At 40.8% G+C, this 19,168-nt stretch overlaps 1 protein-coding gene across 2 annotated transcripts in view; it reads right to left on the bottom strand.

The window, feature by feature from the left end:
- Window positions 1-19,168, bottom strand: part of MAP2K5 (mitogen-activated protein kinase kinase 5) — a 246,870-nt gene that overhangs the window by 88,775 nt on the left and 138,927 nt on the right. For both annotated transcript variants that reach the window (XM_032417743.1, XM_032417744.1), the window contains exon 17: window positions 13,401-13,472. In XM_032417743.1, coding sequence (XP_032273634.1) covers window positions 13,401-13,472 — 72 coding nt within the window. The remainder of the gene's footprint in view (window positions 1-13,400; window positions 13,473-19,168) is intronic.

The raw sequence follows: 19,168 nt of genomic DNA, 5'->3' as shown, positions 1-19,168 counted from the left end.
GTGCTAAGTGCTCCTGAGAGCTCGCAAATAACATGTTTTCTTTGTGTCGAAAGAGCCTAAATGTGAGGCTCCCATCAGGAGGGCTTCTTAACATGTGCCAGTATTTAAAAAAGAACTACTCATCCTCACTCGAGTCCATGGATAAAAAGTAAATTTATTTTAACTGAAGGAGGCCAAACGCGGTAACACAAAGAAATAAATCAAGTCCTTCTCCATCATTCGGAAGGTCCTCCATTCTATCCCACAGATTACTAGTAATAGTGGAGAAAAGACAGCATTACAAATAAATGTTTCCAATAGAGTGTGGTTGTTTTTTTTTTTTTTTTAATTAGAAATGGGCTTATTACAGTGGACACTTAAATGGGGAGAGGGCAACGGTAATTCACAAGTACAATATCCTAGTGCTGTTCCATTAATTGCTTTATTTGTTTCACGGTTAAAAATGATTGCTTGCTGTAGCCTAACCGTGGATGCTGAAGAGCATGATACATTGAGGTCTCAACCTGGGCAAACTGTACCTAAACTTACACTTTATTGCAGCTTAGTTCACAGTCTTCACCTAATAGAGGGGCATATCCCAGTGCAGCAGCAGGATAAATCACCCTGGAATATTACTCCGGCGAAGTTTAGCTGTGACTGCAGCATATGTGCTTTCGAGCCACTGAAGCAAAGGCCCATAAAATACACTAATTACTGGAAGTTATGGTCACTGAGTGATTGATAGCGCTCTGCAAGGCAGCTTCCTCATTTTCAGCTCTTCTGACGGGCTCGTCCGCCACATAGCAATTATTAATTCATGACCCACCCCTCGGGCACCAGTACCTTTACTTCTAATTCTCCTGCTACCAGACTACTGCTACAGCTGGACACTGTCTTTCTTCATTCTGATGGCTGGGTAAGGATGATAAAAAGGAGATTTCATGCTAAATGCTATTGTTTTGAATCTTTAAACGTTGCTCGGTCCTTCTCACCCTGCTGTCCCAACACATAAATTCTCCTTCCTCTCCCACAATGCTACTTCACTTGCATCGTTTTCTTTCGGACTGTGTGTGTTTGTATATGTGTGTGTATATATCTATCAATCTATCTATACTACACTGGAGCAAAAACTTTGAATAATTTTTTGCATGAGTACTACCGTTTAAATGCAATACATAATTTCAACTTGGCCATAGTAAATATGAAGCAGCTGATTATAAAAAAAAACCCTCTCTATTTGAAGAGACCCACTTTTGTAGCTTTGAAGACACTCTGATTGTTCCAAGTTGATTTCCACCGGTATCTTTACTCAGAACAATGCTAATTGGGTAATATAAATCTCTAAAAGTCACTGAGAAACAACTGCAAAGGTCTCTTTTGATGGTGTCTTGTGCACTGAAAGGAAATTCAGTGAGAAACTCTAAATTAAAAAGAGATAACGTCCAGTCATGATGGCTGAAAGCAAACAATTTACTTTCCTAATAGAAAAATGAACTTCAAATTTTTGCACAACTCAAAATGCAATACTGGAGGTAGTTTCTCTATCTGGATTCTAAGATGGTGTAACAACAGATGAACAGATGGAAGTCCGGGTTACCTATCCTTTTCAGGACTTGGTTCAAATTACTACTCCTTTTCTGCTGGGAGTTAATCCCAGAACACAATTTTGAAGACAAAATTCCTATCACTCCCTGTCCCTACCATTCACTGGGCAGCGGAGCATATCCTACCTGGTGACATTTCCTAGTGTTCTACATCTTCCTGTGTCTCTAATGCCTGGTAAATTTTGAGTTTTGTTTAAGGGCAGACTCTTAAGTCATATACTTTTGTGTTCTTCATGACACCAGAAATGGTATTTTGCAGTCGGCTGACAATAAGCATTTGTTGATTATGATAAACCCCCTGATGGTGAGGTCTTCTAGAGCTTACCCAACCTGGCAGTGCATGTTAGTTGTTTCTATGCTATGATACCTTTTTTTTTTTTTTAACGTAGGCTCCACACCCAGCATGGAGCCCAACGTGGGGCATGAACTCATGACCCTGAGATCAAGATCTGAGCTGAGATCAAGAGTTGGACGCTTAACTGACTGAGCCACCCAGGCGTCCCTCTGTGCTGCCCTACTTTAATGAACATAGTATACAAACTCTTCAGTAATATGGGTTGATAGTTTTAACTGACAAGGCCCTCTTACACATCACTGCTTAGAATAAGCACTTTCACATATTTAAGCATTATGATTAATTTAAATGGCTTATTTCTTATTAAAGATTTAGGGGTTGCAAGCAGGGAAAAAGACTGGAGTTAACTGTCCTCCAATCCATCTCGTGTACTTAATTCAATAACCATTTTAATCTTCACAGTGAGAATTAAGAAATGACACCCTTTCAATATGTTTGTATAATGCTGACCTGTGTCCTCTAACAGTACGCAACTTCAATCATGGTAACAGTCCCTGCAAACCTAGCTCTGGGTATGGGGCAGGGCATGGGGGGGTGTTTCTCCATTTCTAAATTGCTCACTGGAGTCATGCAGCTGTGAGTAGCTGAGAAAACATCAGTGCTGGGGTATAGTCCACTGGTTCAACCAACTCTACACTTCTGTTTCTAGACATTTCAAAGTCAAGGGAGTCATCATCGGGTAGTATTCTCATACTTCTAGCATCTGTACACTGCTCCTGGGAGAGAGAGAGAGAGATGGAGTGGCCACTCCCACCAAGGTGCCATGCATGCAGGTGAAGTCATCTTGGATCTTCCATTCTTAACCACCATCTGGCTGCACCCTCACCGGAGCCCCTGTGGATACTGTGTCTAATGGCTGAGCCCTAAGATTCCTAACCCATAGAATCCTGTAAATAAAGGGTTGTGATGTTAAGCCATTAATGTTGGGTGCTTTATTAAGAGTAATAGATAACTGAAATGCTTTCCTTGACATCGATGTCAGCCCTCCCTCTCATCTGCCCAGTCCTATGCACTTCCATTGCACTTTTATTTATCTTTCTACCTACTAGTCAAAGAGCTCCTGAGGGCAAAGTTGGTATCCTTACTGCCAACACAGAATAGCATTACATAAATATTTACCGATTAGATGGAATTCTCACCTACCCACTTCCTAACAGAGCAGACACACTGGAGATTAGGTTAATTTTTGTATTTCTTTAGAAACATAAACTAAGGGGCACCTGGGTGGCTCAGTCGGTTAAGCGTCTGCCTTTGGCTCAGGTCATGGTCCCAGGGTCCTGGGATCGAGCCCCACGTCGGGTCTCTGCTCAGCAGGACCCTGCTTCTCTCTCTCCCTGCTGCTCCCCATGCTTGTACTCTCTTTCTCTCTCTCTGTCAAATAAATAAATAAAATCTTAAAAAAAAAAAAAGAAACGTAAACGAGGCATTAGTTTCTGAAAACCAATAGTACCTGTACACTCTGAAATACGGTAACGCTGAAGCAGCTATAGGGACAGGGTCACGGTGTTGGTAGGAAGCCTGGGAAAAGCAGTCTTGACTGACAAGCAGAATCACAATAAACCAGTCCTTTCCTTTATCTAATTTCCTGCTCATTTACGTTTACCATTTCTCTCTTCTCTTCCCAAACTACTTGATCTGCTTATTCTCCACAGCATAATGAGAGCAGCAGAGTCGGGGGACATGACTGCCGCTGCCTGGCCAAGTCACTTAACCTTTCTAAAGAAGTCCTTTAATTTCTCTAGATTTCAGCTTCCTTACTTGCAAAATGGGAGCTTTGATGCTTATATGGTGGAACAATCTTGGGGTGCCTCAAATTACTGATTTTTCAGTCATTTCCCATCACAGTGTAGGGGAGCCTAAATGAGGTAATATCAAGTGGTTCTGTTAAGTGTTAGGTACATGCAAAGTGTTATGTTGTCACCCTTCTTGTGAGAATGACACTGAGCAAGAAGACGTCAACAACTGCAAAAAGAGGACAGAGCACCAGACTTGACAGCAGAAGTCCTAGATTCCAGTCCTCTTCTGCACAGGACTGGCTGCGTGCTGTCACCGTGGGCAGGTCCCCTCCCTCCCCTGGCCCCCAGCTTCCTCACCGGTACGAGGAGATATCTGATTTAACAAGTTCTAAAGACTCTCTTCTAGTTAAAAAACATGCTAATCTCTAAGTACAAGATAAGGTGTGTAAAAGAATTGTCTACATACATGCTATAAAAATGTTGGAAGTTTTTATTAGCCAGTTCAGAACCAAAGTATGTGCTATGGTCTGTAGGATCTTCAAGAGGATTTTTAAAGCGATTTCCAGGTCCCTGGATTTGAGTATTGACACAATTCTAGGATCAGTGCTTTTTACCACTGGACATCTCAAGGGAGCGGCCGTGGTTCCCTAAATTATCACTCACAGAATTTAGAGTTGACAGATGTCACTAGAAGACTGGCCCTTATCTTTTAAATCTCAATTTAAGAGATCTTAATTTACACACCACACCACTCAGTTACTCCTATCATATAACACTGCTTGTTTCTGTCTAATGACTTGCTGTTGTCAAACACCTTCTTTAAAACAGAGGTTCCATGAAGGGATTTTATCAGTTTCATTCACAGCCATGTTCCCAGTGACTAGCATGGTGCTTGCCACATACTAGACACTCAATAAAAATTCTCTGAGTGATTAATGAATAAATGACTGCACCTTATCTAACCTCATCCCTGTTTCTTCTACAAGGCATTTCTTCTTAAGAAATAAAACAAAACAAAAACTTGAGACATGGCATGTGGTTATTCAGTCACTACGTAAATGAGGCATTTTTATCCCTAAAGGGGATTCCACTGTAGAGTAAGGAAGGATATAGGGATCTATCCATTAGAATTTTCTTCTTTATATTGAATAGAAAACCATGGGCTTTTTTTTTTTTTTCATGTTAGCTTCAGAAAGTTCAGCCTGCCAGTCATCGAGCAGCAGCTTGCCTCTTTTGACAATCCTTCAAACATCTGAATATGGCTTGTCAAATGCTTGCTTTGTCTTCTCTTTATTTCTTTATTCTTCACATGAAGACTTTGTTGACTTAATGTTTTTTTAGAAGTCCAAAATGCGTGTTTGTGTGCACACAAACACACATGATTTGGACATGTGCTGTTGGAAAAACTTTCAAACCAGTCTGAAATCCATCAAAATAATAAAATGCTTAGCTGGGACTGCTAGCACCTGTTCCATCTTGTTTTGTCAATCTCATGGTTGTTCAGATAGCTCCGAGCACAAAGCCAGCTCAACAATGCCTCATTCAGCGGGAAACACTCACTTTGTCTGCCAGTTGCACATTCACTGCGATCACTGACAACCTTGGAAAATGCACATTTAGGCATGGTAATCTGAGACAGCTGGATCCCTTCACAAACCTTGCAGCGGACTGAACTAGTTAATCCATCATCTCCCAAAGGTCATTTTAATGGCTCCTTTTTGCAGTAAGTTGCAAAAAGTTTTAGATTTAAAAAATGACAATGGAAAAAACCAAGTTAAGACAGAATTACAGAAAGAGGAGTTAGAGCAGGGGAATGAGTGATGGAAACTGTTACATGCTCTTTTTCTCAACATTCTTCAATGGAAGGGAAGGAGGCCCATGACAAGGACTCCAGACCATACTCCTGCCCACTTTTCTATACAGTCTCCACTGAAATTTCCTTGTTGTTTGGACGCTTCAGCTTTGATCCTTTTGCCTTCTGACGGTTTTCAGCAGAAACTTCTGATCAACAGGTAAGATGTTTCACTAGATGGAGCAGCAGACCGAATATATGATAAGATTCAACTTCCACTCATGTTCTTGACAATAATTATAAAGAAAGGAGAGGAGAAAATGTCAGTATTTAAGTAAAGCACAGCAAAGGCCAAGTTTTATGGTCTAGAGAAGCTGACAGCAGCTGCTCATAGGGTACCCAGAGCCATCCGTCACCCCTCAGACCAGGTTCATAATCACCAAGGGCTAGAAAAGCAAACAAAGCCGCAGCTGTAGACGACTAGAGACAGCTGTGTCTCTGGGTGTTTTTATGTAGGGGGTGGGGGCAGGGATGGGTTCTTCCATATAGTTAGGGGCAGGAACCGAGTCTGGATAATGTTCCATAATTTCTGTCACTTGGCAAAACCACCCAATACGTAGATGGGGATGTTATTTCAAAGAGAGGCTTACTCTCAAAATAACTCTATAGGGTGGTTATTATTAAATGAAAGTGTTTAGAGAAGAGCCTAGAATACTGAAAGTTCCTGCTTTCAAAAATGTGTTTATTATTGTTTATCGTCTGCCTCCCTCATGTTGTAGGTTCAACAAGGAAAGGGAACGTGCGTTTTATTTACGAGTGTACCCAAAGCACTTCGTAAAGTATGTGGAGCATAAAAGGTGCTCAATAAATATTTGAGGAATGAATGAATTATAAGGTTATCTTCATTTTACAGATAAGAAAGCGACACTTGGAGTAGCAAAATGACTGGGCCGAAATCACACTGATTGCAAGTGGTGGTGCGAACGTATCTAGTTAATCCAAAGTCTGAGCATCTTAAGAGTTCAAGAATTAGGATGGCAGCCCTTGAATCTGAAAATCTTCTCATAGAATGAAAATTACCCACTCTTCATCAAACTTCTCCAGAGGCTTCTGTCAAGGGTACTGGGCTGCGTGATCTATGCCACTTTGTTAATACTTTCATTTTCATTTCAGAGCTTTCTGTGTTCGCTTATAAATGGAAATTACATTTCATTTTCTTGGTATCTAATGAGTCTTATCTAGCATCCATTAAAAAAAAATATATATATATACATATATATATAAAACCAATATGTTAAAAATGGGATATGTTCACAGTTTTTAACATTTCCATAAAACAAGGTGGTTCTATCCAACTATTTTTACCTTTAAAAAACAAACAAGATTTACTTATTTTAGGGGCGGTGCAGAGAGAGAGAGAGAGCCTTAAGCAGACTCCCCGCTAGCACAGAGTTGGATGCAGGGCTCAATCTCATGACCTGAACTGAAACAAAGAGTCAGACATTTAACTGATTGTGCCACCCAGGCACCCCAACTACTTTTACTTTCTATGCTAAATTTTCCTCGGGAAAAATTCTATTGTAGATTATCTATAGAAAATTCAAAAATTTTACCATTCCCCAGTAAAAACTCCATTTCTCTGGGCAAAACCATTGGCACATATCATTTAGAAAAAAAGGTTTTGTTTTTTGGGTTTTTTTTGTTTGTTTGTTTATAGGAATACTAAAGAGGAGGGCAATCTCAAACAACATATAAATATTTATCTCGTTGTAAAATTAAAATGAAAACATTTTCTTTGGTGATTTCTTCCCCTGTTTCATCTACTCTTTCTTCCTGAAACTTCTGTTTTTCACATTAGACTTCCTGACCTGGTTCTCGAATTTTCATTTCTCTGTTTGTTCTTGTTGTTCTCTGAAAGTTCCTTTGTTACAGCAGCCTGTTCTTGTTTCCTGAATGCAGTATTTTCTCTTACCCCTCTGAGAATCCTACAGGAGCTCATCTGAATTCTTCTTCACTGTAGTTTCCAAGGCCCTCCAAGTTGCTTTTTTTCCCAGTTATTTTAGGTCTCTGTCCTAAAGGCCTTTCTCACATGTCTTGCTAAGGGTAAGGCACTAAAAATCTGTCCTAAAGGCCTTTCTCACATGTCTTGCCAAGGGTAAGGCACTGTGCTCATTGGTGGAGCTTGATGACTGACATAACATGATGTAACATGAACCCCCAATGTCTGGATCTTTAAGACTTCTTGGTCAGATTTCCTTAGCCAAAGTCTCTTCTGCCTGAAAGGTAATCTTGGCTGCCGGTGTCCTAGGAACAGGGTGTGATAGGAAGGCTGGGAGGTCTCAACATTTATCATTCACTTAATGCCTCTGTACTTCAGGAACGAGACACAGTCTTCTACAGTGCCAGCTATCACTATTTTACTCTTTCCAAAAAAGACCTCTACCTTCTTGTGTTGAAGTTGAGGAGTGGCAACTGTGCACACATGCTGAGTTACCCGAAGAATCTGTGGGTCAAACGGATTTAAAAATAATTCTCTTCTCTTTGGTCCCACCTTCACGTCTAGTTCCAGATAGCTGGTACCACCAATTCCCGAGTCTTTTTGATGTTCTACAGGAAGTGGGGTGCTTGTCACTTTCTTTACAGCCAGCTTAGGATTTCAGCATTCTCAGCACTGCTAGGTAGTCTGCCACTGTCCATCTGTTTCCCCACACCCAAGATTTGGTTGCTGTAGTCTCCTTTCCCTTTTGCTTTGTCTTCATGGTAGTATGTCTTTTTTTTTTTTTAATCCCTTTATGGTTATTTTTAGTGGAGTTTGAAGTGAAAGTGGAAGATACGGCATGTTCTGTGTTCCATGCTTTAACCTAATTAGTGGCCTTTTTGAACCAAATAGAAATATTTCAAGAGGTAATTCCTTTTATTTTTTATTTTATTTTATTTTTTTAAAGATTTTATTTATTTATTTGACAAAGAGAGACACAGTGAGAGAGGGAACACAAGCAGGGGGCGTGGGAGAGGGAGAAGCAGGCTTCCCGCAGAGCAGGGAGCCTGATTCGGTGCTCGATCCCAGGACCCTGGGATCATGACCTGAGCCGAAGGCAGACGCTTAACGACTGAGCCACCCAGGTGCCCCAAAGTAATTCCTTTTAAAGAGAGGGGATGATGGCTTAATTTTCTCATTGTGACCTTTAGCCAGAAGCTCTGAGGTAAAGCTTCCATCTAAAGATGAGGACCCTGAGGCCCAGAGATTCAACGACTTATCCAAGGATCTACTGTTTATACTGACAGAGGTGGAATTTGAATCTAGGTCTCTACTCCGGCAAAAGAAAACTCTTCTCCACATGCAAGACATTTGTGATCTATTCAGCAAACATTTATGTGTGCTTATGTTAAAGACTCCATCAAACTTCAAACTCTGATCTTTATTTTCAGAAATGGCTTTAAAACTATTAGAAAAGTATGAAAAAAACGGAGCCAAAAATTTCTTGAGTGCCCACTTAGGGACAGTGGAATTGTGCTAGAGATCGTAGGGGGTTTTGAGAGTATCAGATTTGAATGCTGTCATAAGGAACTCTGACATGCCTAGAAATTATTATAGCACAAGGTGGAAAAGTCAGATGCCACAAGGAAGATGTAGATGAAGGTCAGAAGAAGAAGGTATTATTTTTTGCTGGAGAGATCAGAGCAGGCATCATGAAGGATGGGTATTTTAACTGTATCTTGGGGAGATGAAGAAAAATGATATTCCACGTAGAGTGAACACCGTATTTTTATTTATTTATTTATTTATTTATTTATTTATTTATTTATTTATTTTTAACTTGGTAAAGGATTTATTTTTAACTTGGTAAAGGTGATTCTAAAACTCACAAGAAAAACTCTCTTTATCAAAACAATAGAACTCATAAAAATCTTCAGAAGATGGTGTTACTTTGATGACAATGACCTTGTGTGGCTCTCTGAATATGTTCTTCACCTATCTAGAGACGTTTTTCTAAGCCATGGACCTTGCTTTCATCATTTAACACATCATTCAAACCACTTCAATAAAACAGGGATCATGCTGAAGAGGGATCTCAGAGGACTAGATGACACTCCAATTAACCAAGCACATCGAGCCAGATTGTTCTATGCCTCAGACTCAAGAGACTGGCAGAGAGAGGAGGCAAACAAAGGCAGAAAGAGCGAGGACCCAAGTGAAAAGAGCAAAATGCATGTGTTAAAGATGGGCTTTCAGTCTGACTCCTGCTGAAAAACCTGTCAGAAGATTATACACCACCAACCTTAATAAGGTTTATAATAACTCGCCAGATAGAATCACAAACCAGAACATGTACTTGTAGAGCATACTCAGTGAGAATAAGAACATTATAGGACTGGCCTGGTGCCTTTTTAAATGTGTATGCATTGCTCTGGGTACTGCAAATGCAAGGCTGGAAGAGGGTGTATGCTGTCTTCTTTTTTGACCCAAGGAGGGCCAATGGAAAAAGCCAGCTTTTGTAAACATGTTGTGACTTAAATGACACAAGAGTATGAATGGAATAATTAATTAGTGAAAACAACAGTGGGGCTTCTCTCCTCAAGCCATTCTGTGGGAAGAGGGATACACACTGGGCTGCCTGTGAAATTAAGAAATTGTGCCCAAAAATGTTTTAGGTATACTCCTCTCCCCTAAGGATTAAATAACATCATCAAACTTGGTAAAACAAATCTCTTATTATGGACCAATTTTCATTTTAAAGTCTAGCCCCGAAGTCTTGAATGGCAACTGCCAGGGTGAATTGTCCGAAAAATCACTGAGTTAACTGAATCATCACGAGCTTCCTAGAAGAGTCAAATATTCTGGGAAGCAGGATTAGTTCTAGTTTGTCCTAGTTTAGTTCAGGAATTTTGTACCTTTGTTAGTGTGTCTTACTTCTTTTTTTCTTTTCTTCTTCTTCTTCTTTTTTTTTTTTTTTCATTTCCACTGATTTCTGTCATGAAACTTCAAGGAAGAAGGGCAATTCTACATGGATTCTTTTTCCCATTACAAAGTGAGGCCATACAAACCCTGCATATGGTAAGGGCCTTTATTTGGCTTCATAACTAAACCACATCAGGAGAACTACAACACATTTAAAGATCTGAGTTGAAAACCATAAACAAAAAACACAGAAAGGGGCCAAATTCTTCTCATCTAGTAAAACTGCCATGCTCTAGTGAAGCTGAATAATCTCATTTTTTCCCTTCTTAAGGGTAATCTCCATGTTTATGTTATTTCTGCCAACTCCAAATACTACATACAGCTGACAAAATCCTCGAAGAGACCCATCTTATCCCACAGGGACGCTGAACGGAGAGGAGATGGGGCAGTTCTGGCCCTGGATAAAAGTAGTCTGATATTAAAGATTCTTTGCTTAAGGCACAAATGTACCTGTCTGTGACATTTTTAATGGCACATTTTAGTGGCATGTAGCATCATCTTTTATGAACGAGTGTGCGAGAGGCCTTGTTATGACCCCCATGGGGACTGTGACAGCACATTAATGAGAGGAGAGCAGTATGGAGAAGGCAAGCAAAGGTGAACCTCGCTATTTTAGGAGTTTAAAACAATGAAGGCAACTTCTGATTCCTGCATCACCAAACCTCAGGGAAGGATTGAGAGTTTATGGGACTTGCAGGGGGCAGGGGTGCTAGCAGAGGTAGAAAGGATAGAAAACTCTAGTTCCCGTTTTGTCTCTAGTTGATTCTTGTGTAATTTCAGAAAAATTCCTTTGCTCAGTTTCCTGTATTTTTATCTCATCTGTTTCTTTACCACCAGTACCCTAGGGGAATAAAATGACTCAAAACACCTTGAGGAAGGTACCCACACAAATAGGAAGTGAAATGGCCTAGGGGAGACCTTGCAGGCTCTGACACTAGATCTCTCCTGAAGTGTTCACAGAGATCTACCTTAGAATGTGCTCGGTGATGAGGAGGAGTTCTTCCCTCTTTTTCTTCTTTCTCCCAGTGGCAAACTCTTCAAGACCAACCCAGCTCAACTGTCAACTCCTTTGAGAAACCCTGCCTCTCCCCCAGCCCTGGGGCTCAGGGTCCTCTGGAAACAGCTTTACTGAAGATGCTGCTCTTCACCTCATGTTATGTCACGCTAAGGTATATCATCATCCAAGTCACTCAGCTCTAGAGTTGATGCAGAAAGTTAAAGAAAGATAATAGACTGCTTAGAGTCATAGAATGTTAGTCTGGAAAGGGGCTTAGAGATTATTATCTTACAGAGGAAGAAATGAGGCCCAGTGAGGGACACTGGCTTGCACAGGACACCTAGAAAACCAGTAGCAGGGGCGCCTGGGTGGCTCAGTCGTTAAGCGTCTGCCTTCGGCTCAGGTCACGATCCCAGGGTCCTGGGATCGAGCCCCACATCGGACTCCCTGCTCAGCGGGGAGCCTGCTTCTCCCTCTCCCACTCCCCCTGCTTGTGTTCCCTCTCTCGCTGTCTCTCTCTCTCTGTCAAAATAAATAAATAAAATCTTTAAAAAAAAAAAAAAGAAAAAAAAGAAAACCAGTAGCAAAGGTGAAAAATTGCTCTCTCTGTCTTTCATTCCCAATCTGGGATTCTTATCTCTACACCACGTACTTCTCAAATGTTCTACATTCCATCTGGTCGTTTATTAAATGCATTCAATGACAATGATTTAAACATGCAAAGGAAATTTATGTAACGGCAAGGCCTGAGCTCCACAAATCAAAAGTACTAGTTTCCTCTGAAACAAGTTACCTGAACAAGCCCTTCAGGATTCTGTTGGGAAATTCTGTATGAGCTTCTGTCTGCCGTTATTGCTAACCTCTCAGCTGATGCATACATATTATATTTCCTCTTAGATTCTCTTTTATGAAGAAGCAGAAGAATATGGTTTAACAAACACTGACTACTTTATTTTTGCTTTCTATAGTGCAGGTGAATTGAGTCTAAAGATATTTCCTTATAAATTCAATTGCATTCATGCATTACAAAAATCACAGAGAAAGTATTTGACCCCAAAAAAGGTGATAAAATCATGATTGCAACTCTGTCTGTGATCTTATTTAAGGAATCCTTTCTAGTTTTTAAAAAGCCCTCCTTTCTCTGAATCAATGTATGTGAGAAACAAATCTTGAAGTACTGGTGAGTATCCAGATTCTATACTAGTGTAATTCCGCCAGATGTCCTTTTTTTTTAAATTTTATTTTATTATGTTATGTCAATCACCTTCTAATGGAAACTGTATACATTTCCTTACAGATCAATAGTCATTGTACAGAAACCTTAGCACGGAGTTCTAGTGGGGCTACATGTAGCGCACTAAGATGAAGTCCATTCTAAATACAGCTATAAAGAGTAAAGACATTAAAACTGTGCTAAATACATACCCTTCATCCTCCCCCAGATCGTATCATGCCCCATCCCCCAACACATGAAATGACTATATTGGAGCAAGGTGGTTTTTTCTTTCTAAACATACAGTACTTATACATCCAAATGAGTAGGGCTATATTCTTTAAAGTAATCACCTTTGGAAGTCATATATGCATTCCAACAAGGCCACCATTACACAGAACTCTGGAATCTTTCTTTTATTATAATGCAGGCTTTCCAGATTTAGTGTGCATAAGGATCACCAGGGAACATGTTAATAATGCAGATTCTTAGAGATTTGGATTTAATTAGTTTTAGAAGGAGTCTGGGAACCTATATTTTTAAGGAGCTCTCCAGGAAAGTTTTATACAGGTGATGTGTGAGAAACAGGACCTCAGAATAGTCTGCACAAGCCATTCAAGGATATCAAAAGGATTTTGGAGTTAAACTTGGTGTACACATACACATTAACACATTGGAGGTTTATTATTATTTTTTTCAAAATCTTCATTCTTCCTGATATTAGGGCAGATATACATAGAAGCATCTATTTGCAAACAACATACCTCCATGAAAGAGATTCCTAAACTCCAGACATCAGAATGGATTCCATACTGCTCCCCTGAAATTCTTTCAGGCTGTAAGAAAACAGAAGCCGGTGAGTTGATGTGAGCTACTCCAGGAAACACTAACACGAGCTCAGCTAAGGCAGAGAGCCACCAACATTTTGTGGCACTTTATGAGGCACAAAACAATTGTGTGTGTGTGTGTGTGTGTGTGTGTATGTGTGTGTGTGTGTGTATGTGTGTGTGTGTGTGTATGCATAGGTGTAGTATACAGGTAACATACAGAAACGATATAGGTAATACGGATAGATACCATCTCACTGAATCCTCACAAAGTCCCTGTGAGGAAAACTTTATTACCTCTGTTTTACAGATAAAGAATATGGAGGCTCAGATTGGTGAAATCATTTAGGCAAAGTCCTCAGCTAGGAAATGAGCTGAGACTTGGACCCAGGTCCTCTCCCTCCAAATTCAGTGGTCTCAGCTGTGAAGTGACAAACTACACAACATTATATAATGTTATCACTTATTTGTACTTTTTTTTTTTTTAAAGACTTTATTTATTTATTTGACAGAGAGAGACACAGTGAGAGAGAGAACACAAGCAGGGGGAGAGGGAGAAGAAGGCTTCCCGCCAAGCAGGAAGCCCGATGCGGGGCTCGATCCCAGGACCCTGGGATCATGACCTGAGCCGAAGGCAGATGCCCAACGACTGAGCCACCCAGGCGCCCCTTATTTGCACTTTTGAGAGATGGGTCTGGATCACTAGGGATTCTATTTCTATTTTTTTAACTTTTCATTTGGAAATAGTTTCAAACTTACAGGAAAGTTGAAAAGCTAAGATTAATACAAAAGACATCCGTATTTCCTTTGTCCAGATTCACCTATGGTTCAACATTTTATTCCATTTATCAGGGTTTCTTTTGATATGAACCGTGGAACAGTTTGAAAGGTCCATTTGGGACAACTGGTTCTCCATTCAAGACGTGTAGCAAATACCTGGTCTAGAAAGCCACAACATGCACACTCTCTACTTCAACATGAATAGTTTCATAGTGAAGTGGGTGCTGTCTGGTGTTTCTATCCCACCAGGATCTAGCATTCAGTATCGTACTTCACAGAATCTTTTGAATGAACACAGGAGCACACGAATAAGAGAAACCGAAGTCTCATGGCGTTGGAATGGTCGCTCAAGGTTACAGAGCTGGACGTGGCAGGGCTGGGATCATAACCCATGCCTCCTGGCCCTCAGGGCACCATTCTGTTCATGGGTCCACCCCTGGAGTTCCTGGTGGCCACCACTGGCATCAGCCTTCGGGAGCTTTCATGGGAGCCCTGAAGAGTACCTGGGGCCAGGATCAGCCTGGTCCACTGCACATGGAGGAAGTAGGCATCCACCACTCACCAGCAGGGGATATGCCAGGGGAGTGGAAGATGTAAACCTGGTGCTCTCAGGTGATTGACACAGTCCTACATCCGGTGAGTTGGCTTAGCTGGGACCCAGAACTTTGTGATCTACTTTCTGCCCACACCTATCAGGCTACCTCAATATACTTATTGCCTTCTCCTGGGACCACTTGCCCTAACATTACATAAAGCCCTGTCCTGAGGTAGCAGGATGGATCGTCTTATTTCCCTTCCTTTATTTATTTCTTTAATTTATAAAACCACTTTCCCACCAAGAACAATTCTTCCCAAGGGCCAAATGTCATGTGACCATCTCTCCCAGTTGCTATAGACACAGTCATTCCAATTCCCTAGTACTTTTACGTTCAAATCCCCTACACCATCATTTTGAAGTTCTTGTTCATGCATGAATGAACCCATTATCCAATTCCACTTAGTTCAATAGGTACTAGGATGAAAGCAGCCAATTAGTTACAGGAGTATCATCATCATCAACACCATCATCATCATCATCAACAAGACTACTATGTGCATTTAGTGAAGAATTTCCATATGCTTAGCATTAAGTGCTGTTCATGCATGTCTCATTTCAGATTCATAAACACCCATATTAGATTGGTACTATTACCATCCCCTTTTAACAGATGAGGAAAAGGAGGCATAGAGAGGTTTAGCTTGCACCCACTATATAAGGACAGTAATAGCTATCACGTAATGACCAACGAGTATATGCCAGACACTGGACTAGATACTTTGCATCCTCTACGCCTTGGGACAATCTTGCAAAGTTAGATATTATTGCCCTTGTTTTACAGATGTAAAAAAAAAAAAGATTAAGTGACTTGCTGAAGTCTAGAGCTGTGGGTCAGCATTAGGTGTATTTGTTTAGGAACACAGCCAGGATTCAAACCCAGGTATGTCTGAATGCAAAATCAGGGTTCTTCTAGTGTGTCACACTGTCCCCAGAACTAGAAGTCAGAAGAGCCACACACTAATCTCGATCTGGTCAGTATTTCTCAAAATACAGTCTTCAGTATTCATTTAAAAAAATAATTTCTCTGGGTGACTCTTTGGTATACTCAGCCTCAGTCCCTAAACATTTCCAAGTTCCCTGCAGAGGCAATGACCTGTCTTACTCCTCTCTGCTTAGTGAACGTTTCTTTTATAAAGGCCCTGCTCATGGACTACCTGTTTGGTGAAACGTTCCTCTACTTCTCAGGAAGAATTACAAATTCTTGCCTCTGTCCTTCATGAAAATGTTGGTTGTATCTTTAATATTAATTCATTACACTGTGATGTAACCATCCGATTACTAGCCTGTTTCTCCTAAGAGGCCAAGAGAGTGTATTATTCATCTCATACCTAGTCCCACGGCTGACACACAGCCTGTAAGCAGTCAAGGTATGTTGCCTTGAAGGGATGCAATACATGTTTACTGCACATTTGGTTTAAAGCATGTACCAATTATTAAGTCCCCTGGAGTGTTCTACTAATATAACTTCCCCAGTAATATTGCTATCCATGCCCATCAAGAACATCCAGCAAACATGAAAATCCTAAAATCTGCCAGAATTCTTAAAGAAATAACCAAATGTTGCCTTCTTCCCTGTTTCTTCTCTCCTTACTCTCTCCTTTTCTTCATTCCCCTAGCTGACAGTTATCACTATCTAGCACTCATGCAGAGTACAGGAGTACACAACAAGCAAACAAATGCAAGTGGAGCCCAGATACAAAATATTTTGGCAGGACCAACAATAAGATTAAATACATTCATAATATTTGCCCACTGAACTATCAAAACAAATGTAAACTGGAAGCTGAAAATAAAGCATGAAAAAATCGGGGTACCTGGGTGGCTCAGTCGGTTGAGCATCCGACTCTTGGTTTCGGCTCAGGTCATGATCTCAGGGTCGTGAGACTGAGCCCCACGTCGGGCTCCATGCTGGGTGTTGAGCCTGCTTAAGATTCTCTCTCTTCCTCTCTCCCTCTGCCTGCCCTCCCCCTGCCGGCTCGTGCATGCTTTCTCTCTCTCTCTCTCAAATAAAATAAATCAATCTTTAAAAAAAAAAAGCATGAAAAAATTAAATTAAAAAAGAAAAAAATAAAGTGATAATGGTCACAGGTGGCAAATAAGAGGGCTCCTTAAGGACGAGATTCTGATAACCTCTCATTGGAGAAATAATTCTTGCAATAAGCTAACAAAATGAGATCACTGTTGTGAAGCCGTGCTCAAGCATGAATGCTCAGTGAAAGTAGGTAGCCAGCTCTACGGGTCTACCTGAAGAACTGGTACAGTAGATAAAGACTGGGAAATGCGCCCAGGCCCCTGAAACAGACACAGGCACAAGATGAGCCCCAATCCACTCTGAATTTAGGGAGCCAGGACTTGATGGCCCGAGGCTGCACAATTCAAATCTGTTCTCACACTTGAAGCCAAGGTGGCCTGCCCTGTCCTCTCCCGTCTAAAACAAAACAAAACAAAACAAAACAAAACAAAACAAAACAGAAAACCAACCACCAGGTACCACGTTACTGACAGAAGATCTGTGACGGACATTTTGCAGTTAAAAATCGAAAGCTGGGTTACTTTCTGACATGGCAACGGTCACCAGTATGGAAAGCTAAATAACAGGAAAAACATGACTCCCGTCTCAAGCACCTCTGTACTGAGGTTTAAGTGTAGGGAGGGAAGATTCTGGTCTGTTCTTAATGAGAACAGTAGGGAGTGGTGATGGAATAAAAAGCAGAGTTTATAGAGGATCTGAAAGGGCAGTAGCTCCAAGCTGCAAAATGCACTCCTTCCAGCTACACTCTGTGACTTGTTATTTATCCAGGACCCCTGTTTAGCTGGACTCACTCCAGAACTGTCTAGGTACAACAGGATTCACTTGTCAAAAGCAGGAAGATAGCAAGGGACATCCCTTATCTCTTCTGATAAAGAATTTCTGCTCAGGGTTACACTACTCAGAAAATTAACAAAGTATGCACAAATACTTTAGGTTAGTAAATAATCAAAATATATATTACAAACAATGGGGAATTCTTTTTTTTTTTTTTAAGTTGGCAAGATCCCTGTGGGTAGTAAAGCATACTGGTCAGACCAGCGTTCTGGAGTCACACTGCTCTAGCTTAATCTATCTTCCACGTCATGAATTCTCTCTTCTGCTATATCCCATATGCTACCAAGTAGTGAGTTTTTACATTTTAATCTAGTAGTTTTGCTTGAGATTTTCTCCATCTACTATGTCACTTTTAAAATCTGTGATCTGAAGTCTGTGTGTATCTGTTGTTCCTTCTGGTTCTTCTTCATGTTGTCTTGTTTCCTTGTGTGCCTGGTTTCTGTTGACTACTTGCCAGGTTTTGCTCTTGAAAGCATTTTGGAGAGATTCTCTGGGGCTTAAGGTAGATGTGCCTACCTCAAACCAGGTTCTTAGCATGAAGCTCCTTTTCCAACTCAGGCCATGAATATAAATACTCGGTGGAAATCTGTGTCAGAGTTAGTCTATGGCCGCAACTTTCCCCCTTTTCCTTTTCCCTTGCTTCTCTGCTTGGCTCTGAGAGGCCTTCTTTTTTGTTCCTTGGGACTGGGGGAGGAGAAGGAGCAGCATCTTTGGCTCTGGTTCACTCTTCACACTGAGGGCGAGCCCTTCAGATTTCCAACATGATATGGAGAAAATCTCCTCTGAGATCGATAGAGAAGATCTCCTCCTCCTCTGAGACCCTCTGCCTTAGGAGGATCCCCAGAGCATTCACAGCTGTGGTGCTCCAACATTCTGCTTTCCCCTCTGTTGCAGGATTCCATCTGAAAATTGTCCTGGGGGATCCCCTTTGTCTTTTTAGCTCTTCAGTGAATTTGAGATGAATTTTAAAGTATTTTACCTAGCATTTTTCAATGGAAGAGGTGGTCCAAATAGCCCAACCTGCTATTACCAGAAACTAGAAGGTGGTGTCCTAATTAAATCTTGACTCTCACTACTTGGTCCACTCTGAGACCCTGAGATGAATTTACTTCACCTTCGGTTTCATTATCTGTAAAATGAAGACAATAATAATATGTATACCATGGGGCTGTGTAAAGATTAAGTGAATCCACTCGATGTGCTTGATTCAGTACCTGTCACATGGGAATGCTCAGTAAATGCCAGCTTCCTTCTGATCACCAACACTGCTATGACCATCACTGCATGAACATGGCCAATGTCACTATATTATGTCATCTGTATAGGTTTCATTCTAGGTAAAGGTAATTTCCCAGGACAAGAACAGCCCAGGTGGGAAAAATGTTCAGGAGATAAGAACAGTCATTTTGATGCACTTTCTTTTTAAAAGACTTTATTTATTTATTTGAGAGAGCGCGTGTG

Source organism: Phoca vitulina, unplaced genomic scaffold (genome assembly GCF_004348235.1).
Source record: "Phoca vitulina isolate PV1807 unplaced genomic scaffold, GSC_HSeal_1.0 scaffold20, whole genome shotgun sequence".
NCBI classification, from domain to species: Eukaryota; Metazoa; Chordata; class Mammalia; order Carnivora; family Phocidae; genus Phoca; species Phoca vitulina.
This window is presented reverse-complemented; position numbering and strand designations above follow the sequence as displayed.